We start from the raw sequence: 23,889 nt of genomic DNA on the forward strand, positions 1-23,889 counted from the left end.
GAGAGGAAAAATGTCAAATGAAAAGAGATAGCTATATAGTTCACTATAGTTTACTATATAGCTATCCCTTTTCCGCTCATTCATTATCGATATTTTTCCGCTCAACTTTTCTGTATAACATTTTCGCTCGAAACTACTCAAATATCATTTGATGAAATGATAGAATAGAAAAATCTCATTTTATGAGACAAAAATAAATCGAATCTAATCGAATTTAAATTCTTTGCATTGAATTCTAGCTTATTGTTCTGCTTGTCTTAGTCGTAAGTTCATTTCCACGAAATCTTTGAATTCTTGTCTATCATCGCGATTTGTTCCGACCAAATTTTTCTTGTTCAGCACGAGACCGTTACCGAAGATGACCTGTATTCAAAAGAAGAAGTCATAAATTCATAAATTCTGAGTAATAATCCAATTACTTGATCAAAATCAAAATAAATCTATACCAAAGTCTTCCAATAGAATGTGTCGAATGTTTGAAAATGCATCAGTTCAACGTCGTTGTCTGCACCGTGACAGGTAACATCGTGAGTGCTGAGCTCAAGTAAATCCAGTGTTTCGAAGCTGCAGAATGAGCATTTGGTTGGGAATTGATGATCATTCAAATGGCCGAAAAATTCGTCTGGGCTAACTTTTGCCTGACAACAGCCAGCAATCAAATGAACAGACTCATTGTCGTAGAATTTCTCTGATTTCGCTTTGAACAATGGATGCTTCACTTCATGATGCATTTTGAACTCAGTTTTGGTCTCAAACACTTCTTGGCAATACTCGCACCGGCGTTTCTTCTGTCCTTTCATCTCGATGAGCTCCTTCAAACTGGCATTGCTCAATGGTATCGGGCAAAAAATCTCGGCTTGATCAATCGAACTGTGTTCATGTTCAAAGTGTCCATCGAGATTTTGACCGGAATATTCGCATAGTCCACACTTTTTTGGATTGAGTACATCGACCATTGCAAATATTTCCATGGGATGTGTTTCAAAATGATGCCACTTCAGCCCTTGATAAGTGCCCATCAGTTCGCAATGGAAACACTGGGCAATTTCAGCTTTGACGAATCGAAATGGTTCCGAGTGTGTGGAAAACCAGTGACTAAAAACCTATGGAACAATGGAGGTAATCAAAGGATAAGAAAAAGAGAATAGAAATAACCCGGACGAGGAGAAAGAAGCTCTTTGTCACGAACCTCTTGACTGTTGGCATAGCCCATGAATTGAACGCCATTTTTGAAGCAAATGTAACAATAAAACACCGTCTGAATGGCAGTTAAGCCGACATCATCATTTTCACTTTCATCAGTGTATTTCAGGAACACTTCGCCAGGTTTCAACAGCAATGACTGCGTTCGATGCGATTTCGTGAAATGTTTGATGAGCGATGGCTCATTGAACCGTGTCTCATCGCAAAGAGAACACTCGAAGAACTGGCGCAAAGTCAATGGGTATTTGTTCAATACCAAACTGGTCACCGAAGTGGCTGCCGTACGTTTGATCAATTTGCTGGCCGTAAAGTCATAATTCAACGAAGCGTGGCACGTTTTGAAGTGATCCGATCCACTTGCAAAAGTGTAAAATGGACCATTGCATACATTGCACTGTAGCATAACGATAAACTCTTCAATAGCTTCAGATTTCGTCCAGCCATCGTGGTACTGATGCCGGAAACGTATTGTTTCTTTTGAATGATCGTGAATGATGTGCTCAATGGTGTTTCGTTCCGATGAAAAGGCCATTTTACACATGATGCACCAGAACAAGTGTTTGCCGTGCAATTTCATGTGTTCAGTGACACGGCGAACAAACGATTTTCCTTTTGGCTTAATAATTTCCGAGCAATGTAGACAACCGAACGATTCATCGGGTACAGAACCATTGTGACTTTGACGAAGATGAGACTTGAAGTCCGCATAATCGGGCGAATGGAATTCACACCATCCAATGCCACATTTGAAACGTGACGCATCGGCAACGTATTCAATGTTCTTTACTTTGATCAGCTTCAATGGTGTCAGATCGGGAATCAATACGATTTCATCGTAACCACGGTCAATCTCTTCATTACGCATTCCATGTTCATGCAAAAGATGCAGTCTCAGACGACTCTCGTCCATCTGTGTGTAATTGCATGCTTTGCACATGAATGCCGTTAGCTCATTTTTGTCATCGCTTAACGAGGCACTGTCACGTGAAGCCATCGATTCACCAGTGTGATACAGCAAATGATCCTTCCAATCGCTTAAAGCGAATCGTCGTGTTTGTTCGCAAAAGAAACATAGGCCTGAAATCTGTGTCAAACTCGGTGTGTATGTAAAATTCTCAGAACGCTGTCGAATTTTTTTTGCCATTGCCGGCGATGGCCGAGCCACATACACCTCATTCTCCGGGTGTGTTTCCTTCAGATGATCAATCAGATTTGTTTCCAAATTTTTGCATAGCATACACTTGAAGCGATACAACGGATTTGTTAGGTAAATGTTCCGGTTGATGTTTTTCGACCCATCTGATTCAAGTATTTCACCGTCTTCTGCAATAATGAGACGAAAATTGTTTGTATTTTTATTTTATAAACATTTTTTGACACTATTTTGCTTTATTCACTCATTTTTTTTCTCGATAATTTATAAAATTTTGCAAAAATATCAAGACAAAATACAAAAATGTTCACCCAAATCCTCCTTGCTCATCGAATCAGCGCTGGTTTTATGCTTTTTGGCCTGCTCTTTGCCGTGGTCCACTGAATTTGGTCGTTTTTCACCCAAATTTTCCTTTTCCTCAGCTTGGTACTCAAGCTCGGATCCCACACCGTAAATCGAATCCATTGAACGGTTGCTCGAGCTGGACGATTTGTCGTGCGACTTTTCGCTGTCGCTCGTTGCCTCAGCCTTACTCAGCTTTGTTTCACCACTGGTGTCCAGCGAACTTTGATCGGTACTTATTTCCGCATCTGGTATGCTATTCGAATCGTAATCCTCGACAATTTTCAATTGTTCATTCTCCCATTCACCGTGCAGCTCTTCTTCGTCTCTCAGCTTCTGATCGATCATCTCATCTTTCACTTGGCCATTTTTTGATTCCTTCACGTCCAAAATTTCAATCAACTTTTTGTCGTCACTCTTGATACTCTGCTTCGCATCGACTGTATCCGTCGGTCGCTCAGCTTTCTTTGCAAAATAATCAACCTCTATCTTTTTGCAAGTGGCGACGAGACTGGAAAGAGAATCAAATATGCATTGATGAAGGAACATTTGATGAATTGCAATTGAAATTGTCATAATTTTGACAAAATCCATACAGAATTTGTCATTGAAAATATTGACTTTTGAGCCATTGACTCCAATAAACGAGAAATAATTGCATTAACTTACCGATAGTTGAGATAATCGAAAAAATTCGACATCAAAGCTATGTCTTGCGACTGTGTACAGCGTTCGAATGATTGTGACATTTTGTGGAGCTCATCCTCGATGCGATGCTCATGCATTCGAAACACTTTCTCCAAATCACGTTCACAAACACCGCTCCCTTTTGATTCGGACATGATTTTTGGCCTAAAAATGATTGAAAATTCACGAAATAAGAGAGGCTCATCATAGGAATCCCTTCCGATAGTCCATTGTAATAAAAATGAATAATCCATTGAATTAAAGAAACTCATTCCATACTGGTACTCATGCCAATATAAAATTATGGACTGGAAACTAGCCAATGTAAATATACGCAGTAAAACTTCACCACAAGCACTTTGGGTTATGGTAAACAATTGGCATTTGTTATGGCACTTTTCTTCGGCCGTAGATCGTAGAAAATTGACAAAATTTACCCAATCAAATTATCAATAACACTCACCTTTATTCAATCCACGACAGCAATAAAATATCCAAATTTACCGTTTGGCTTCAAGTGGTCACGAAAATTCAATTGTGCGGAGAAAATTCTTTCCGATAAATTCTCGTTCGGGCACTATCAATTAGTTCATTTTGACGTTTCGACATATTTTACCGCCAATAAAACAGAGCACCGTATGCTGATGCTGCACAATATCATTCATTCTTTTTTCTGCCTCGCTTTTGTCATTGTCCGTCTCTTTCGCTCTTATCCCATTCTCTTCTCCATCATTCGTACGCACAATCTACTTTGTCGTCGGTGAGACACTCTGTGAGTGTGATGGTGATGCGAACGAAAGTGGCGTGATGCTGTTTTGCATATCAAGCATTCGCCACACACAGTGAAAGTAACAAATGTTGACCACACAAACGATTGGCATCACATACAACAAAGTAAGCATGCCGTCGGCATTTTAGATATCAAATTATAGCTGTTGTTGTGTGCGTGACTTAAACAAACTGTTTACGTTGCGAATATTTCCGTACAGAGGAGCTAATACAACCACAACCGTCATTCGGCCACTGGAAATGTTTATATGCAAAGCAGACGACGCTGTCGATAAATACCAACTTTTATGAACGTATGAACGCACTCCAATTTTTCATGAAGAGATTTTTTTACTATTCAACACATTAAATTTCTTTTTTAATTACAAAAATAATTCAAATTGAATTTAGCATAATCCAAAAAGTATTTTTTTCTTTATTTTTTTCTTCACATTTTTAATGAATTAATTAAATTAATTGAATGCCAAAAATGATTGACAAAAATTTAAATTGTTTATGTTTTTTTTTCGTTTTTAAAATGCGAAATATTTGAATGAGAAACTATTATAGTTTACTAAAAAAAAATAGACAGTTTCCTTGATAAATTAGACGGTTAATGGGAAAATGTGTGGGAAAAATTATGAACAAAATTGAAGACTATGCGATTTGGAATTTAAACTACATTTGCACATAATAAAGATAGAGAAAATAGAAAGAATGAATGAATTAGCGGTTGTGCCATTAGTAAATATTATTTTCAGTTGAAAAAATGTCAAAAAAAAATCTTTTCAAAATTTTGGATTGATTTTCATGAAAAATGCTCCCTAAAATCTAATTCAAAGACTCAATCGGTATAGATGGCATCTTTTCGATCGGTTTTTTTTCAACCCATTTTCTTTTATTTTTCTTGTTTTGTTTTTTCTTTTCAAAAATCTAATTGAAACTTCTCCAATATCATTTCTCTGCTTTCATTTCTTTGATGAGCTCATGAAGTTGATCGCTTTGGTCATACTCGGTGCCGGATAATTGTGCCATTTCGAGTATCAGCCCGTTACCGAAAATGGCCAGCGTGTTCCAATAGAATTTCTTCAAACGTGATTTGGATGAAAAATCATGAGCTCGAAGGTGTTCAAACAGTTCGGTTGGTTTGATAGTCTCTTGACAGCAGCCAGTAACCAAATAAATGCTCTCGTTGTCATGAAACTTTTCCGAATCTTCACGAGCGAACGAATGTTTTCTGGCATGATGATATTTGAAGTCAGTTTTCGTTTCAAAGACCTGGAAACAATGTAGACACTTGCGTTTTGCCATACCCTTTAAATTCCGCAGTTTCATCAATGTGTCATCGTCCAAAGCAATTGGATTGAATAGATTTGCTTTGAGCACCGTTTTGTGGTCATTTTCAAAGTGTTTCGTAAAGGAACCACAATGGTCAGCCAGGCATAGGCCGCATTTGGATCGATCGATCAAGTTTCGAATTGCGAATTGATCCTTTGAATGGTGTTGAGCATGGTGAATTTTCAGTCCAAAAAATGTACTAATGAATCTACAGTGATGACATTCTACCAGTTGAGTCACCGTGAATCGGAACGGCTTTGGATTCTCCTTTTTGCCATGATTATCCGACCAATGATTATAGACATCTTTGACATCGGAATAGAACAAACAGTTCAATGGATCAGTATTGTCGCAATAGTCACACAAATAGATCAGATATTGATCAAAGCTGGAATTAACTTCGAGCAATTTCGAAGTATAGGACGATCGAGTCAAATAATTCTTGAATTCAACGCTCAGCTCACTGGAACGATGCTGAACGATGTGATGACGAATGAGTTTCGCTTTGGTTGTCAATGTTTCATGGCACCAGCCACATGCAAAATGTTGTTGAAACAGAATATTCTCATCGAATTCAACCATTGAGAATTTCGTCACATTGTCTTTGTCCGTTTCTTTGACCAATTGAATGAGCTTAAAATTCGCATGATGTGAATGATGACACTTCAAATGGTGTTGAATTGGGTCCTCTTCCAATCGAGCATGGCACATGTTGCATTCAAACAAAATAACCACGTCCTGTCGTAACAATTTTGCCCGAAATTCGCGGCGAAAATTGCAGTAACCATCGGTGTGACAAGTCAAAATATGTAGAATGGTCTCAAAATCAGTGTAAAACGTCGTATCACAAATTGTGCACTGATTCAAGAGATCGTTGTGATGGTTGTAATGCTTGAGAATGGTATTGATGAACGACTTGGTGTCTCGTGTAGCATTCGTGATTATTTCCTTGCAATGTGGACACGAAAACATTCGAGCATCTGCATGTTTGTGCGTAAAGTGTGTGGTGAATTGATCGTTGCTATTGCCCATCGTATTGCAACCTTTGATACCACATCCATACCGATATCTGGCCGAAACGTAATTGTACTTGGTGTGACTGAGTCTGGGTACGGAACGGAGATCTGGAATCAAAACGACCTTATCCAAGCTGTTCTCAGCTTCTTGCTCGGATCTCATGTGAACATCCATAATGTGACTGACAACTCGATGCATATTAAACTGGATATAATCGCATTTGTTGCATATATACGCTGTCACATTGCCACCTTTAATATTCCGATACGTTTGATGCTGCACACAGTGGTCCGGCTGAAATTTCGGTAGGCCAACATTGCAACCAGTGCAATAGAATGGTTCTTCGCCGGTGTGCATCAACAAATGATCGGTCCAATCGTGGAAGCTCATCTCCAGTTTTCGCTCGCAAAAATAGCAATAGGTTCGGATCTTATTCCAAGAATTCACTTCTGCATCGAGAAACGGAGACGTACGTGATCGCAGTCGAAGTGCCGCATCATTTGAGAGTTGTACTTTTTCATTTTTGAAGCCAGTGTGGTCTTCATTCGTGGTTTTTGTCCAATTTTTCTTCATTTTGACAAAGTGATTTTGTTTGGATTTCATAAAAGGATTTCGCTTTGATTCGTACGGGGCTTTCTTCGTTAAATCCATAAAACGTTTTGACTTTTTGGCCTGGAATTCATCTGATTCTTCAGAGCATTTTCGTTTCTGTGCAGCAACAAGGTCGGTGCGAGCTCGTTGAAAGTCTAGAAAACAATCAATATCGAATTCAGACACCAATGGCGTTGAACATTTTGAACCCGGCACCACCTTTGTGTCACCAATTTTCGATGAATCTGTGTCAATCTTTTTGTTTGATTTGTTTTCAATCGATTCGTTGACTGGCCAATCACTTTGTGTCCAGTGACCAGCACTTTGTGTCGACCATTCGCTCTGCGAACTATCACTGTCTCTTCGATTTCTCCCCAATTCGACGCTTTTCATATCATTTTCGTCTGCTATGTCACTAAAACCACTTTCATCTGCGGGTGTTTTCACACTTGCCTGATCTATATGTGCTGGTTTGTCATCCATGTTCTTTGCCCGAACGCCACTGCATATGGTACTCACACTGAAATGTTGACAAAAAATTAAACAGTTCATTATGTAATAGATTAGTATACAGCGTATACTATAGACACAACTTCGTATGAATGTGTTCAAGCCCTATCAGCTGTCTCAATGGGATAGATTTAATAACACCTTTGAAATTACAGCTAAGAATAGAACGGCTTTTAAAATTACAATCTTTTCTTCCCTCATTTAAGCAGATCCAGACAATGATACTCACGTATGACACAAGGATTCAAAGAAGCGTCTGACTTTGGGTTCTTTCGATGGTGACTCATCGACACTCGTTGCAAACATATTCACCATTTTGCGCAAGTCATCTTCGATATTTGCCTGATGAGCTCGGTACATCTCATCCAATTGATCACCCCAGTCCACACTCATTTTGTTTTTGCTGAAAGAAAGAGTTTTGTTTAGAAGAAAATCACGCTTTTTTCAGTGCCTCTTCAAGAGTGTGATTCGATTTTGCCAAAAAAAACGGTGTCAAAAGTAGATATTTTTCGAAGTGTTGAATATTTCTTGAGTCGATACACTTGATGCGAATTTCAACAGTGCATAAACAGAGTACTCGATATTATTTTCGCTTCAGACGAAATTGTATTAAACCATTATGGTTTTCCTATTAAATTTTGCCTTGAAAATCACGAGCAAATATGTTCTTAGAAAATGCAGAAATGTATCGAATCACCAACATAAACTAGTCAAAACTCTAGTCAATTTTGAAAGTCACATATTTTAGATACACTCAGACCAATTGTTGATTTTTTTTTCTTTCAATTTGTGATATATTTCAAATTACCTGATCGTTTGTACGCAATTGGGTTTTGATTTTTATCGTATTTTGAATGTAAACACTGAGAAAAAGATGAATAAAATCTTAAAAAAGGATTTCAATTGTTTCAATTGTTTGCACAATGAGACTGTTTCGTCCAGTTTGCTTATCGTCATTGACTGTTGGTGTTTGAAGCAGGAGAAATGTTGTTCAAATGTCACATCAACAGATTGTAATTGTATTGGTGACGCTACCCGAAACATGAACGATAAAGATGTTTCACACACAAACAAAGCAGTGAAACTTACCCAACACAAGCATAAGCCTGATGACAAGTGGTGGATATTGTGTTGAATAAGATTTGAATAAGCAAAAAAGTGGTTGGGATTTGAAAAACTGTGGAAAAAAGAGATGCATTTTTTATTGTTTTCTGAAATAAAGGTCGATATGTGTCTGTACAAGCCTAGGTGGAAGCTCATTTTATTCGATAATATTTTATTTGATAGGAAAAAATGCCTCTTGTTCTATTTTAATTCTCGTATTTTATTCATTTGGGAAAAAAATAGGAACAGAATTGCATGATCTCTGTGGTTTCATGATCTCTTGGCTTTCAAAAAAGCATTAGACAATTACCAAACAATAATCTAATTTACAATTACTCAATTTACAATTTCTTTGAGAAAATCCCAAAAATTTGGTGGCATCATCGAGCTCTGTTCCCACTAAACCAAACCATCTGAAATAGTCACACTTTTTGTTGATGCTTCATAAAGCCAGAATGTCTGAGCTACATAAAAAATGTCAAATTAGCATTTTCGCCGAAAAAAACCATTTTTATTTATTGATGAAATCACAATTTATGATGCTTTGAACAATGTTTATTTGATTGTGGTGCAATAAACTGCAAGTTTAATATTTGTCGTAACAATTGTTACGGTTAATTAATTATCGACGATTTTTCGATAAATCAAAGTGCTAAAGCATTACAAAGGTATTACATAAAAAATGCTTGATGCATTGCAATAAAATGTATTAAAATTTTGAATAAAAAGAAATATATGTTGATGAGTCGTAAATTTCTTAAATAATGGAATACTCCATTCTGAGTATTAATGGTGAGTCACAATTTATGTTCTCTTCGGATTCTCTTTGTTTCAACTCTTCAAATCTATTGACCCGTTCGAACTCTCATATGAAAATATTGCGACGATTCGACCGTATTATTTCCCGTCCATCGTTGTTTTGATGAAATTCTCAAACTCTTTGCTATCATCATTTTCACTGCCGATCAAATTATGCTTATTCAGCACGAGACCGTTTCCAAAGATGACCTAGAAATTGAATAGATTTAGAAGAAATAAGTATTACACTCTAGTTGATTTGTCAATTTTTTTCCTCACCTTTGTTTCCCAATAATATGTCTTGAGTCGATATTTCGATGCAATATTATGCTCTTTGAAATGTGCAAACAGTTTTTCCGGTTGGATTCTTGCTTCACAACAGCCAGCTATCAAGTGAATGCTTTCATTATCATAAATCTTATCCGATTCTGCCCTGAGTGATGCATGTTTTTCGTCGTGATGTCGATAAAATTCGTTTTTCATCTCAAATACGTCGGCACAATGTGTGCACTTGCGTTTCTTATGCCCTTTTAAATTCACCAGCTTCTTCAAAACATCACCGTTCAAAGCGATTGGATTGAAAAGATTTGCTTTAAGCACTGCCTGATGATTCGTATCGAAATGCTTAACCAAATTACCTTCGCCACGGTCAAGACATAGGCCGCATTTCATGCGATCGATGAGATCTTCAAAGACAAACGGTTTCGTCGGATGTTGTTCAGCCTCGTGTTTTTTCATCCCTGCAAATGTGCTGAATACGTCACAGTATCGGCATCGCGCGAGTTGAGCAACAGTGAATCGAAACGGTTTTGGATCGCGACTTTTGTCATGGGATTCAGACCAGTGATCATATACTTCATCAATACTGGCATAAAATGTACTGATTGAATGGTCCAAATCGCTGCAATAGGCACAGTAATACATCAAATACTGATCGATGGCTAAATTTTGACGCTGCACTTTTGATGTTTTGTTCAAGTCGATCAGGTGATTCTTAGTGAACTCCACACGCAAGTATTGCGACTTATGTACGAGCTCATGATGGCGATTGAGTCGATCTTTTGTTATGAATAACTCGTTGCACCATCCACAAACGAAATGCTTTTGAAATTTCCAAACTTGACCAATTTCACTCGTCACATACTTTGTCACACCATCAAAATTCGTCTCTTTGACAAATTGAATCAATGTAAAATCGGCATGATGCGATTTGTGGCTCTTCACAAAATGTTGAACGGCCTGGCTGGATGTGTCAACGCGTATTTGGCATAAATTACACTCGAACACGACCAGAACTTCTTCCATTCGGTCTATTTCCTTGGCATTACGAAAATCACGACGATATCGGCATACGTCACGGTCATGTTTACCCAAAAAATGACTGAGTATATTGAAGTCATTCGGAAAAATCATGTCACATATGTGGCATTGATCTACAATTGTACCGTGCATATAGCAATGATTCAAGATAACACCAAAAAAATCAACACACGATTCGTCCCGTTTCATGACCTCACCACAGTGTGGGCACACAACTTTGTTTGCCGTCTTATGGTACACCATGAAATGCTTTTTAAAATTGGCCGGTTGCTGAAAAGCCAACTTACAACTTCGAGCAGAACATTGATATCGATTTTTCACAGAAACACACGCAAATTCAGCCGGAATTGGAGTGGTTCGACGCTGCAAATCAGGCAAAAGCAGAACTTTTTTCATATGATCGTCCGGTGGTTCATTGGCATGTTCTCGCTTAATGTGCTCTATGACACGGTACTGATTAACCTGTAAATAATTACAGATGATACACATGAACGCATTTAGCTCATTTGAGTTGGCAAAACTTTCAGCCACATGATATCCCATGCAATGTTCATGGCCGGTCGATGCCAATGCCGCATTGCAACCCGTGCAATAAAATTCTTCTTCTTCTGTATGCTTCAAATAATGTGATTTCCAATCACATAGGGCCATTTTCAATTTTCGATTGCAGAAGAAACAAAACGTCTGAATTTGACCACTTGCATCGCATTTGGCATTCAAAATGGCACCCTTCTGGCTGTGGAGCTTGATTGTTTCTAAAACGAAATTTGACCATTTTATCGATTTCGTATTTTGGTTGCCTGGACCAGGACGGTCTTCATTAACCATTGTAAGTCGTCGCATCTTTGATATACGCGCAGCGGCTTCTCCAAACAATGGTGCCCGCTCTTGGAACATAGAACATCTTCGATTCTTTGTGATGGCCGTGTTGGTGTGAATTCGTTGGAATTGCAAAAAATGATCAATGCTCGCCCCAGATACCATGGCATTCGATTGGAATGACGGCGAACACTTTGAACTTGGTATTACTCCAGCCTTTTCGATTTGTACGGCATTTACTTTGCCTTGGCTGAATACTTCAAGCTTGGCCTCGTTCATTTTGGCAGGTGGCTCTTTGTCTCGATCGATCATTTCAACATCGTCATTTTCTAAATCGTCAATTTGCTCCAATAAATTTGTAATTTGATCAAAATCATCCTCGTCTAACTCATCGTTCATATTCGCACCGTCTTTTTGTTGGCCAATCATCTCAGCGATACACTTGGCGCGAACACTTTGACATATGCCACGTGTACTGCAAAAGAGAGAAACACCCGACTTTATCATTAGTTTTAGGCGGCATTTTAGAGATGTTTCTAATTGGTTCATTCGATTGGAAAAGAACTCATTCAATCATCTTTTCAATTCGGCACATACTCACCGATGGCCTAACGAATCGAAGAACGATTTCATGTTGGCTCTGTTCGATCCATTGGCGCTACTCTCAAAGTGTGTAACCATTTGCTGCAATTCATTCTCAATATTGGTTTGATGCGTCTCATAAAGCTCATCCAATTCATCGCCGATATTTGTGCTCATGTTGATTAACAAAACTGGAAAATCAGCAAAGTGATTCAGAAACAAACGAAACGGATTGTTGAAAAAAAAAAACGTTTTGTGTTGACTAAACAGAAAATAAGCGCAAAGTAATCAAAAAAAATCGTTTGTGATTAACAAATCGGTGGAAAAGTAGGTACACAATTGGTTGCGCAGTAAAAGTGTATTTCTGAATGACAATTGATTCATACTGAGTTTTATGGTGATTTAATTCAGTTTTAATCTAATTTTTTTTATTCACAAAGCATTTTATCATTCCAACAATTTTGCACTGAACATTCACGAAATCACTTACAAACTCAATGTCCGGGCCATAAAATGGTCAATGAACTGAATCTCAAATAGACTGAACAAATTTGAGTCGCTGCAACTGTTTCAAAGTGTCAAATGACATATGGGAAACATTAAGTTGGTGAATACAAAAATAACAACAATTTGACATTTGTGCTCCCTGCACAAAGTACGGCACATACAGGGTTATCCATTTCGGAAAAGGCTGAAATTCGTCAGAATATTTACGAAAAAAAAGAAAAACAATTTAAAATCGACAATGAAAAAAATGATATTTGAACAGAAAATTTGTAGCCGTTTTTTAAAACCTACTTGGAAATTTTTACGGAAAATGTCGAAAGCCTTAAAATATTTAAGAAAAAATGTAATTTTTCTTCCAAACACCTCATTTATAATTCATAAAAAATTTTATAGTGGGACATTTTAGTGACAGACCCGGCAAAACAACAACAAAAATGAGATTTTTTTTATTAAAATGTTTTAAAAAAATGTAGGAACAACCGCTATCGCTAACTGTCTATAGTCTGAATTTATAAATTCAAAAACAAATCCAAAAAAAAAATTACTTCCCATTTGAGAACAAAATATAGATTGCATGTCTAGACATATTATTGATTTATTTTTTTCGCCTTTTCTCAAAATTTGCTTATTTTTCATCACCATATTTTTGTCACATCACTTCCCTTCGTTAATTTGAAAGAATTGTTGTTAGGTATAAATGACTTTTATTCTATGGAGAAGGACATGAGAGTGGTAGCTATAGCACTTGTAATTCTCAAGAATATTTATTTATTTTTATTTTATTTTTACTGGTTGTGTATGGTTCAAAAAGAATCAGTCAAATCATTCATTCGCTGATCGCACAAACACAGCCACGTCGGAGTTGAACATGTATATGAGGTTGTACGATGTGCTCTATCTGGATTTATGGATCAAAGAACGAGCAAAATTTGTTGCAGCACGAAAGGTGGCAGACTACATACTGGTAGTATCGAAGAAAATTGTTTCTTGGCAAACCAAACTATGTTTCTTCCACGATTATTCACACACACAAAAAAACTATAGGTATCATTTAGACGGGTCTGTGACTTTTCGAATTTGTTGTAAACTTTGAAGTTCATTGAATGAAAATATTGGAACAATTTATTTAAATATAAGCCAACGATTGCTGAAATGTATTTTGTTGTTATGGTTTTTCTGATTTTTTCAAATTTTTTCTTGCATGAAAAGTCTTATTTATATTTTCCGCAGTTTTGGGCAATTTTCATCAATAGCTGGATATCTATAACAAAAACAAATAGAGTGGACATTATAATCCATTAAAAAAAAACTCTAAATATTCTAATAAACATCAAATTGTGAATATTTATTTGAAAAATAGCAAAATTAATGAGAAAAAACTGAAATTTCATTCCGGCTCAAGTTCAATAGGACTATTATGACCGTATATAGTCTTCGAGTTGTTTTTTGGATAATACAATTTGTCCGATGCTTTCTGGTGTACGCTTTACAATGACACCGTCCTTGGTGAGCTGATAGGAATGAAGAGCACCTTGAGCGCACGCTGATTTGGCAATTTCGAGAATTTTATTGAAAAATTCTGTCAGCTGTGAGTAGACATACACTTTTGTCTTGACTACCTTCGGAGGTAGTTTAACAACATCATTCGACCACAAATCTTTGGCGAGTTTTCGAACCGTCCTCTTGTCTTTTAGATGCTTCAATTTGACAATGATAGTACCTCGTCGAGTGTCACATCGTTCGATTCCTAGAATATCGTCGGCATCAACCTTTGCATTCACTTTTTTGCACAATGCCATGAATATTTCGGTCAAGTTTTCATTGTTCAATTCCGGAATTCCGCGGATCATTAGAATTTTGCTAATTTCGTTCTGTTTCTTTAGTTCCATGGCGTATGAATTGGGTTGAGGTGGAACAGTTGGGTGATTTTCGATAGATTGAAGCACTTGATGATTAGAATTAACTTCATTTTGGTCGATTACTTCCGTAGCGTCCGAGGAATCTTCACTTCGGCCTTTAGTATCCAAACATTTTGGCTGGCAAAGTTTCCGATATTTGGCCATTTCCAAATCGATCAAAACCTGGATGAATGCAGAATGAGCGCTGCTTTTGTCGTACCCAGTACCAACGAGATTAAGATTGTGCAACACCAGTCCATTAGCGAATACAACTTTGCTATTCTGGAAGGTTTGTTCGGATTGTGCGACGAATTCGGAACAATGTAATTCGATGGTGGTAGTGGAATTGATTCCATGCACTTTTTCGTCGTGCAAAAATAGATCCGCCAATGTACCGACTTGAAGGTTACATTCCATGCAGCGGACATTTCTTACATGTTCTCTAACATGCAACATAAATTGGTTACCATCAACTTTTGACTGACAATATGAACAAACTACAAATAAAATTGAGCATGGTTGCGGCAGCTCTTGGTCAACCGGGTCATAGATTGCATCGCGATTGGTGTGATCGTGATTGAAGTTGATTTTTAGCAATTCATTGAGATGGTCATCAGTGAATCGAAATGGACTGATCATTTCACATCGCATCACTTCTTGGTGATTACTTCGAATATACCCAATGCATTGATCCAATTGACTGACGATCAACAACACCCGGCTGATGCTCGGTTCCGTGGACGTCTTCTGAAGGAAATGAACCACTGGCTCAACGACATAGAACTGGAATAGTTGACCATCGTTGTGTTCGGCTTCCCAGTGAGCATGAATATTCTCGATCGAACTATATTGAGTTTGTGCTCTAGCATCTTGACAAATGACACATGCAAACTTTTTAGATACAGACGATGATGCCGTGTTGTTGGAACATAGCCGGCTTCGTTCTATGGTGTCATGGCTTTCTTCTATGGTGCCATGCCAGACGGAGTGAGGTATAAGGATGAAAAATTATGAATGTTCCACATAAAGAAGAAAAAGAAGAGAAAAATACATCTAGAATGATCCTTCTAAGCCAAACTGGAGGTGGACACGCATCCAATCTTCAATGAATTGACCATGAAAATTAATTCATTGCATGAATTAGATGGAATGGTATTGAACAAAAACTTACCATTAGGATCTGAATCAACACCGACATTCCTTTCAAATCCATCCTGGTAATTCAGTTCGCACGAGTAGTTTGGTGTTTTGCCTTGTTGAATGTCATTCATGAAGTCCCTGTATGTCTGGGCCACACTACGGAATAAGTAAATTGATGTATGAGTATTGATGGACTTTTTTTTTATACACAACTAGGAACTCAAACGATATTTGTCCCATTTTTTGTTCCTTACCAATCGTTTGTCAATCGATGAAATTCTGCTTCAAAATTCCCATCGAATTGCACACAATGTGCCTTGAGTTCGACCAAAGACTTCAACGTTAAATTCTGTATCTGGGTTAGGTATTTTTGAATAATCAGCTGATTAATCACGTCGTTCATTTTGGATATGGTTGATGGTGTGATTTCTGTGGCTGATTTTGACCGATGTTAGACAAAAAACAATTTTTTATGGATTTTTTGTGGCGAACAAAATAAGCTCAAGACTTTCTCAAGTTTAATTTTGAATTATACGAGTCTTTCAAACAAAAATCCAGACAAAACAATTATTTTTCAAATTGAATATTGCAATTAAATTACGAAATTAGTTAAATAAAATTTCTTTCCAACATAAGTGTATGGATAAGAAGAACAGCACATGTTTTCCCTGAATAGAGAAAGCAGCGTGGAAATGCTTACGTAATATAGTCGAGTGTCACTGCAGTTGTCAATGGATTTTGACATTTCCATCTCGGTAGTTTTTCCACTTTGAAGGAGCGCGCCGGTTTTGAACTCAAATAAAACCCTAAATTGAATGAAAATTGAGGAAAATGACAAAATTAAATCAGGGTTTTGACTATAAATTGAAACGCCATAAAATTGGAAAAAATGAATTCCAATGATCAAGAAAAAAAACAATTTTTTTCACTTAACAAGATTTTTTTATTGGAATTCCTTTTTTTTCCTTTTCCTTCTGCTTTTTTTAATTTGTGAATAATATTTTTATGTTGCCATTTGCTAAGAAAATGATGACCAATAAATGACCATTGACCATAAGCATTTTTCTGGCCGAAGGTGTAAAGTCAACAACATCTAACACTGCACACTTTTTGTTGAGAAATAGCAAAATTTTCTGTTCAGAATACCCATTTGGCATTGCTTATATAAACCAATTTTAAATGTTCAATGAAAAACCAATAAAACATTTTTAAGTACATTTTTTACGAAGTTTTTGTGGAAGTTTTAATAATCAAAAAATGAATTGATATTTTCCCTCGGTTGTTCGTGGATTTTTTTTATCGTTTTGTTTTTTGAATAATTTTTTAATAATTTTTTCTAAACATATTTTGATTTAAAAAAAAACGATTGATCCGGAAAATTCCGAATTCAATTTTGAGTTTGTTGACACGATATCAAATCGGATTGAATAACAACTCCTAACGACTATTTGTTAGAATTTTTTTAATTCCATCTCTGCATCTTTTGAAATAATCCCTTTTTACTTGAGTTTACTTATATTTTTCTTGATATTCAGCGTTTTTTAAATTTTGTTCAATTTTTTCAAAAAATTAAATCGAAACATTTTCTTCAAACCATTTGCTTTCTAAGCAATTTTTTTTTTAACTCGATTCGAGTTTGTTTTTAATTGTTCACAAAAATTGAGAAAATGTGACTTTAAAATTTAAATTTTCCTACAAAAAATCTCTTGACTTTTGGATGGGTAAATGCAGAACACTAACATTTTCTTTTTGTATGCAGGAAAATGAAATTTTCTTCGAGTATTTTTCAATTTTTTTAAATTCGTGAACCCGAATTGAATCCGTTGTAACCAAAATTCAAGTTGATATGTAAAAAATTGGTATAGAAATGATATTTTTTCTTGAATCCATATCAAAGACCATTTTTTTTTAAATTTTTAAGTGAACCAATTTCATCATTTTTTTAGCGAACTTTTTGAATCAATTCAAAATGAACGAGTTCTCCGCTTCAATCATTTTTTCCCTTGATACTTTTCCTTCTGTTCCTTCAACATTGACTCCACCAGCTGCTGAAATGCTTTGCTGTCATCAAAATCGGTTTTCAGTGTGTTGCACCTGTGAGAATGAATGGGATAAAAACGAGATTCAAAATAAATTACAATATCTTACTTGTTCAAAACCAGTCCATTGCCAAACGATAGCTTGCTGCGCCAGAATCGATTGAACAAAAATCGTTTGTACAAAAAGTCGGCATTTTTCGTTAGATCATGTTCGTTGACCTGATGATTGATGAACTCATACAATTCCGACGTTTCAAAGTGGCACTTGGAACAAAGAACGGAAAATTTATGATTGGCAAAATGGTCGAGCAGTTCATGTGGATTGAGTTTTGACTGGCAACACCCGGTGATCACATGCAGGCTCTCTTTGTCGAATACTTTATGCGAACTCAGTTCCAATGATTCATGCTCCTTCTTATGATGTATTTCGATATCAGTGTCTGTTTCAAACAGCTCCATGCGATTGTTCAGGTCGTTACAAATGCCACACTGTCGTTTTCGATTGATATTGATGCCGGTCAATTTGTTGAGCATTTCATTGCTCAGGCTGACCGGATCGAGATTGTTGATCTGCACGGTGAGTTCATGTTTGCTTTTGAAATGTGCGGCCAGGCCATCGCCCATGTACTCGCATATACCGCATTTATTCGGGTCCACCAAATCGGATAAGATAAAAGGAGTCTGGTTTTGTGCGTGTTTCTTTTCATGATGTGCCTTGAGGCCATGGAATGTGCTGAAGAAATTACAATAATGGCATGACACCAACAAAGCGGCTGAGAATTGAAATGGTCTTGTTGAATGTGTTGATTTCCAGTGTGAATGTACCTCTTTAACGGTGGCCCAGCAAGCCATTGTATCGCCGGCCTCATCGCAATGCACACATGTAAACAACAGATACCGATCATACAGTGAATTCTTCATGGTAAATGTGCCTGAGTTCACAATTTTTTCACTGTTCAATTGAACGATTTTGCTCAACTTCAGATCGATAGAGAAACCACTGTGATGTCGTTTCTGATGATCAACCAATTGATCTTTGGACAAAATTGACTGGTTGCAACGTTGACAGACGAAGAATTGCCGGAAAAGCAATGGTTTTTTCTCCACCGAAAATGTTGTCACCATTCCGACTGTTGTCGTTTTCACCAACTGAATCGCAGTAAAGTCAACGTTCAATGAATCGTGCACCTTCTTGAAATGCGTCGAAGCCGATGATACGTTATCAAAGCGGCTGTTACACAAATTGCACTCCATCAAAATGGTGACTTCACGTTTCTCGATTCCATAATGATGCGAACGGATATTCTGGCGATATTGAAAGTCATCCATCGGATGCTTGCGTACAATGTGCAAAATGACATCAAATTCAGTGCCAAAAGTGTGCTGGCATGTGACACACTGGAACAAATCACAGCCGTGAAGCTTATAATGATTAAGAATGTCATCAAAACAGCGCCAGCGAATCAACTGTGAGCAATGTGGACACATAAAATCGCCCCATCGATTGTGCAAATGCTTGAAATGCTCGAGTAGATCAACTGAGTCACCAAAATGTGCGTAGCATTGGCCAAAACCGCATCGATATCTATCGGCTGAGCCAATAAATTCATGGCCATTCATAATCAGCGACGTGATATGCCGGAGATTCGGGATCAAAGTGACCTTTTTCGAGTGTTTGTTGATCTCGTATGATGTGCTACCGTGCTCATTCACCAAGTGCTTGACCAAATTGTCTTTGTTTATCTGCAAAAAATTGCACAACTTACAGATGTAGCCTTTCAAAGCGCAGTTATTTGTTTGGCTAGCGAATATATGCTTGACAAATGTCTTGGAGCAACCCTCATGTTTTGCTTTCATTGACAGTCCAAGCAAACACTTCGAACAATAGTACTCGAATTCACCCGTGTGTGACAGCAAATGCTGTTTCCAATTGTTGATCGTGTATTTTTTGAGCTGCTCACAGAAGAAGCACATTCCACTGATGATTCCAGCCTTGCACTCAAAACTCTCGCCTTGACATCGAATTCGCTTTATCATCACCGGAGATGGTCGCGATATAAACACTTCGCTGCTTGGATGCGCAAGGCGATAGTGATCAACGAGATTCGCATCGATTTTACTGCACAGCATACATTTTGAGATGTACACTGGATGCTTGCAATGGATTTTTGCGTCAATGTTTTTCGGAATGATCGCGTTCAGTGGGGTTTCTGTGGATGAAAGAATGAAAAATGAATGGGATTTTTGAAGAGTTGATAAAAAAAATGGACCAAATGTTGAAAGAAGTGATAAATTTATAATATAAGTGGGAGATTTCCCAAAAAATGACGAAATTTTCTTCAAATTTCATCAACTTTCCCGATCAACTCCAACCCAAAAATGCTCTTTTTACACAAACCTTCTTCCAATGACATTTCCAGCTCTTCCAACTTTAATTTCTTGACTAAAACTGCACCCTCTCCATCGGTTGATACCTTGCGTTTTACTGACGGACCCGATTTATTGGCCCGTTCAAAGTTTTTCTGCCAATGACTGGCTGCAGCTATAATATTCTTAATACGACGATCAATTTCTTCCTCTGTCATAACCACCGCTGATGCAGTCACTTCGGGTAAGTTTGAATTTACGGCGGCGCTAGACACTTCTTCAGCGATATTGCTGATATGATGTTCAATCGATTCAGTGTCATTTGTGATCTTAGCATCATTCACATTTGAGCTTAAATCTTCTGCCTGCTCAATGGCTTGATCGCAATTGATCTCATCATCCGAGTCCTTTTCCATTTTGATCAATGCCGATGGAACAATTGTGGAATTTCGTATTTGTGGCGAATCTTCTGTGTTCGTGGTACCATTTGTACCAGCTGTGGCCGAATATTCGTTGGTAGTTGACGCATCACAACGGCTAGTTGACGGCAAGTGATCAGCTAGTGTTTTAGTAGCTTTAGCTTCTAAGTTTGTTGTATCGTCGTTGGTGGTTAAGCTGGACGTATCATCAGCTTGAATCGCAGTAACTTTCAAGCCGCTATCTGAAGTCGGGTTGTTTGTCGATGTCAATAAACCATTGGCTGAAGTTGATGTGATAATACCATTGGCTATGACTGGGGTGACGATTGTCAAGCCACTGGCTCGAAGCGTGCTAGTTGCCGATACACAACTGACTGGAGTCGTCTTGACAGCCGTTAGGTTGTCAGTTCGAGCAGTGCTATCTGTTGCTTCTACATTTTTGGCGGCTGTGTATCCCAATTGGAATTTTCGACACGTTGCACTTAGCCTGGAAATGTGATAAATTTGGTAAGACACGATGTGAAATACAAAAATGTGTAAAGATCCGTGACGTGATATCAATTTTGCAATTTTAGGAATGACACACAGTGGAAACATGTGTGACACACACATTGTGTGTTGGATGTAGGCAAATCCATCAAAATGTACAGATAAGCACAGTAAGCTCAGGTTTAGTTAACTTACCGACAGCAAAGAAAGTCGAAATAAGACGGCTCTGTGGTTAGATTTGCCGACGGCTGACACGATTCGAATGCCAATGACACTTTCAATAGCTCTTCCTCGATGCTGCTTTCATGTGCGTCAAATATTTGGTTTAGCTTCTGCTTCCAATTTGAATTCATCTTATTCGCGTTAAATCGATTCTCTAATGGGACTGAAAGAGGGAAAATAGAATGGCATAAATGAGAATACATGAAACAATCGTAATACTCTCTATGTTAGAGTGAAGTTCAATGCTATTTCTAACGCGATAATTTTTGATCAAAAACGATTTTTCTAATAAAACGAAAAATAATTGCAATAAGATGGAGTCTGATTCCAATAAAATAGGGAGTATTTAAAAAAAATCCATAAATCTGCTAAAACAAATTCTTCTCAATGAATTAACCACACTTTTTTTTGACTGTTTGCCTAGTTGCGGCTTGATTGAAACTGTTCCATTGAGTCAATGGCATTGACTTTATTTCTACTTACGTCTTGATTCAGCTCACAATTTGACGATATTTCACCCAAATTCACAAAAAATGTTATCCAACTCTGATTGTATGCAGAATAAAGTCACACAATTTCTACATGGAATCGTTTGTGGCGAATTTGCGCGGAACACGTTTGACGTTTCGAGTAAACAAAATGAGTGTAGCGTTGTATTGTGTTGGAATGCGACGCACAATCTCAATGCTAAACGGATATTCCAGTACACATACACAGCTTGCGAAATGGCATCATGAGTGAGTGATGCTTTGATTTATATCCAAACACACGCACAATATTTGGCAAGCATGACGAAAAGACGGAGAAAGCGAGAGAGTAAGAAAAATGCGAACGACTCTTGTGGTTGGCTGTCAATGCATTTTCGTGAGCTGCTGCTTACGTCAGCAATACATACAATGAACGTTTAATCAATACACAGACACGGGCGATGCGACAACGAATGTATGGTGCCGTTCATCTTGTCTCGGATATTATTCAATTCGTGATGATCGAAGGAACGATGTCTTCTTAAACAATAAACACAATGATTTGGATTACTTTTTGGTTGATGCATTTCTTTCAATTCAATTTTGCGATTTTATGGAATCTTTTTAGCAACGAATTTTTTAAAGAAAACTCTACCGATCGAGTGAAATAATTTTCTCCATTTCACAGTCAGAATAGACACACCATGTTTTGTGATTTGATTCGAAATGTACACGGCCGTTTGTGCACTGTTGCAATCACTGTATGTGAATTATTTGTCATGGTTTTTGCATACGGCTAATTGCATTTTGTGTATTTCGCTGCGGGAATTTGCTTGTTTTTTACGGGTGGAATATTTTCCTATGGACAATCGACAGATTTTTCTCTGGTTTTTCTCTTCTTTATTTCTGCTGAAAAGTAATTTTCCCGAAGTCTAATTTTTATGACACCAAAAAATGCAGTATATTTTATTTATATTTTTTGTGAAGCCAGAACATTGGGCATTAATTTAATTTCAATGGTTGAATATTTAATGCTAATACTTAAGCTTAATTGAAATTATAATTTTAAAAAAATGTTGCCTTGTTTTAGAAATGATAAAAAAAATATTTTGGTTAAATATAAAGTTTATTATTTATTTATTTATTACGAAGCCTACATTTATGCTAATATGTGTTCACAGCGAACTGAGAACATGCTGGTCATAGACCCAATACGGCATAAATTCCGCCCATGATGCGTCTTTTGCACAGAGATTACAGTCAGGGGGGGGGGATGATATAAAAGTGAGAGATGAGTTTTTACAATTAAAGTACGTTAACATCAATGGGAAAAAATCAAATGAAAAATCACAAACTAACATACGGTTAGTGCAAAAGCATTCACTGCCCTGCCTAACGCGAGCGCCATCTGTTCAGTTTGAACATGAAAACAAACAAATTGATCCATACAGAATTATAATACAACAACATCTCTATATAGAGGAAACGCTGTGGTTCGTTTTGTTCGGCATATTTTTTATACACTGCCTTCATTTCCACCGATTCATATATCGGTTGGCAGCTGGAGTCAATTTGTTTGTGTTCATGTTCGCATAGATGGCGTTTGCGTTAGGGAGAGCAATAAATGCTTTTGCACTAAAGGTATGCAAACTAAAACCTAGATTGGATAAGAAATTTCATATTAGGATATTTTATTAACGTCAAAAATACTCTTGTCAATTTTTATGATAATTTTCAATTTGCTGTTGGTGTTTTTGAAATTTCTATCTAAAATCGACTTTTTCGTTAAAATTGATTTTGAATATTTTTTTAAAAACTTATTGTTACAATTTTCTTATAATGGCATGGGTTAGATTATGATAGATCAAAGAATGTGACAGGCACACGGCAGCCAAATGATTCAACGGTCCAAAATCATTGTTCATATCAACTCTGCCAGCATTCGACGATGCCAATTAAAACATGTGAATTGACAGAGATTATACTAATAATTATAGGTAAAAATACAATCTCCATGTTTCGATTCGTTGTGAATGCGCCCAGACAAGAAGAGGGCGGCTACTTTTACTTTTGCAGAATTATGTGGCCAATACTTCGAACCTCACGGAT

General features: G+C 37.2%; 5 protein-coding genes across 8 annotated transcripts; all 5 read right to left on the minus strand.

Moving 5' to 3' along the window:
• On the minus strand, positions 1 to 4,231 carry LOC129570401 (uncharacterized). The gene is made up of 6 exons (XM_055449989.1): positions 3,849 to 4,231; positions 3,368 to 3,550; positions 2,668 to 3,209; positions 1,190 to 2,526; positions 447 to 1,103; positions 1 to 363 (listed from the first exon to the last, which is right to left on the minus strand). Exons 2-6 carry the CDS (start codon positions 3,538 to 3,540, stop codon positions 241 to 243), a joined length of 2,832 nt encoding a protein of 943 aa, XP_055305964.1. The 5' UTR covers positions 3,541 to 3,550; positions 3,849 to 4,231; the 3' UTR covers positions 1 to 240.
• Positions 4,232 to 4,559: 328 nt separating this feature from the next.
• Positions 4,560 to 8,628, minus strand: LOC129570348 (uncharacterized). Its single transcript, XM_055449920.1, has 3 exons — positions 8,418 to 8,628; positions 7,839 to 8,012; positions 4,560 to 7,619 (listed from the first exon to the last, which is right to left on the minus strand). The coding sequence occupies exons 2-3, from the start codon at positions 8,000 to 8,002 to the stop codon at positions 5,108 to 5,110; spliced, it is 2,676 nt and encodes an 891-aa protein (XP_055305895.1). The 5' UTR covers positions 8,003 to 8,012; positions 8,418 to 8,628; the 3' UTR covers positions 4,560 to 5,107.
• Positions 8,629 to 9,202: 574 nt separating this feature from the next.
• On the minus strand, positions 9,203 to 12,841 carry LOC129570372 (uncharacterized). Its single transcript, XM_055449949.1, has 4 exons — positions 12,723 to 12,841; positions 12,252 to 12,423; positions 9,791 to 12,125; positions 9,203 to 9,721 (listed from the first exon to the last, which is right to left on the minus strand). The coding sequence occupies exons 2-4, from the start codon at positions 12,407 to 12,409 to the stop codon at positions 9,611 to 9,613; spliced, it is 2,604 nt and encodes an 867-aa protein (XP_055305924.1). The 5' UTR covers positions 12,410 to 12,423; positions 12,723 to 12,841; the 3' UTR covers positions 9,203 to 9,610.
• A 1,216-nt stretch (positions 12,842 to 14,057) lies between these two features.
• LOC129570399 (uncharacterized) lies at positions 14,058 to 16,836 on the minus strand. Of its 3 annotated transcripts, none has more exons than XM_055449985.1 (4): positions 16,478 to 16,836; positions 16,032 to 16,132; positions 15,809 to 15,933; positions 14,058 to 15,602 (listed from the first exon to the last, which is right to left on the minus strand). In XM_055449985.1, exons 1-4 carry the CDS (start codon positions 16,526 to 16,528, stop codon positions 14,155 to 14,157), a joined length of 1,725 nt encoding a protein of 574 aa, XP_055305960.1. In that variant the 5' UTR covers positions 16,529 to 16,836; the 3' UTR covers positions 14,058 to 14,154. The 3 variants fall into 3 exon arrangements, with proteins under 3 accessions (XP_055305960.1, XP_055305961.1, XP_055305962.1); XM_055449986.1 differs by having other exon boundaries at positions 16,032 to 16,212; XM_055449987.1 differs by lacking the exon at positions 16,032 to 16,132.
• A 154-nt stretch (positions 16,837 to 16,990) lies between these two features.
• LOC129570398 (uncharacterized) lies at positions 16,991 to 22,171 on the minus strand. Of its 2 annotated transcripts, XM_055449983.1 has the most exons (6): positions 21,797 to 22,044; positions 21,287 to 21,476; positions 20,215 to 21,089; positions 18,171 to 20,026; positions 17,926 to 18,080; positions 16,991 to 17,871 (listed from the first exon to the last, which is right to left on the minus strand). In XM_055449983.1, exons 2-6 carry the CDS (start codon positions 21,442 to 21,444, stop codon positions 17,769 to 17,771), a joined length of 3,147 nt encoding a protein of 1,048 aa, XP_055305958.1. In that variant the 5' UTR covers positions 21,445 to 21,476; positions 21,797 to 22,044; the 3' UTR covers positions 16,991 to 17,768. The 2 variants fall into 2 exon arrangements, with proteins under 2 accessions (XP_055305958.1, XP_055305957.1); XM_055449982.1 differs by having other exon boundaries at positions 17,926 to 20,026; positions 21,797 to 22,171.
• Positions 22,172 to 23,889: the final 1,718 nt, after the last annotated feature.

Source organism: Sitodiplosis mosellana, unplaced genomic scaffold, assembly GCF_009176505.1.
Source record: "Sitodiplosis mosellana isolate CC-2019 unplaced genomic scaffold, AAFC_SMos_1.0 Smas_scaffold_54, whole genome shotgun sequence".
NCBI lineage: Eukaryota > Metazoa > Arthropoda > Insecta > Diptera > Cecidomyiidae > Sitodiplosis > Sitodiplosis mosellana.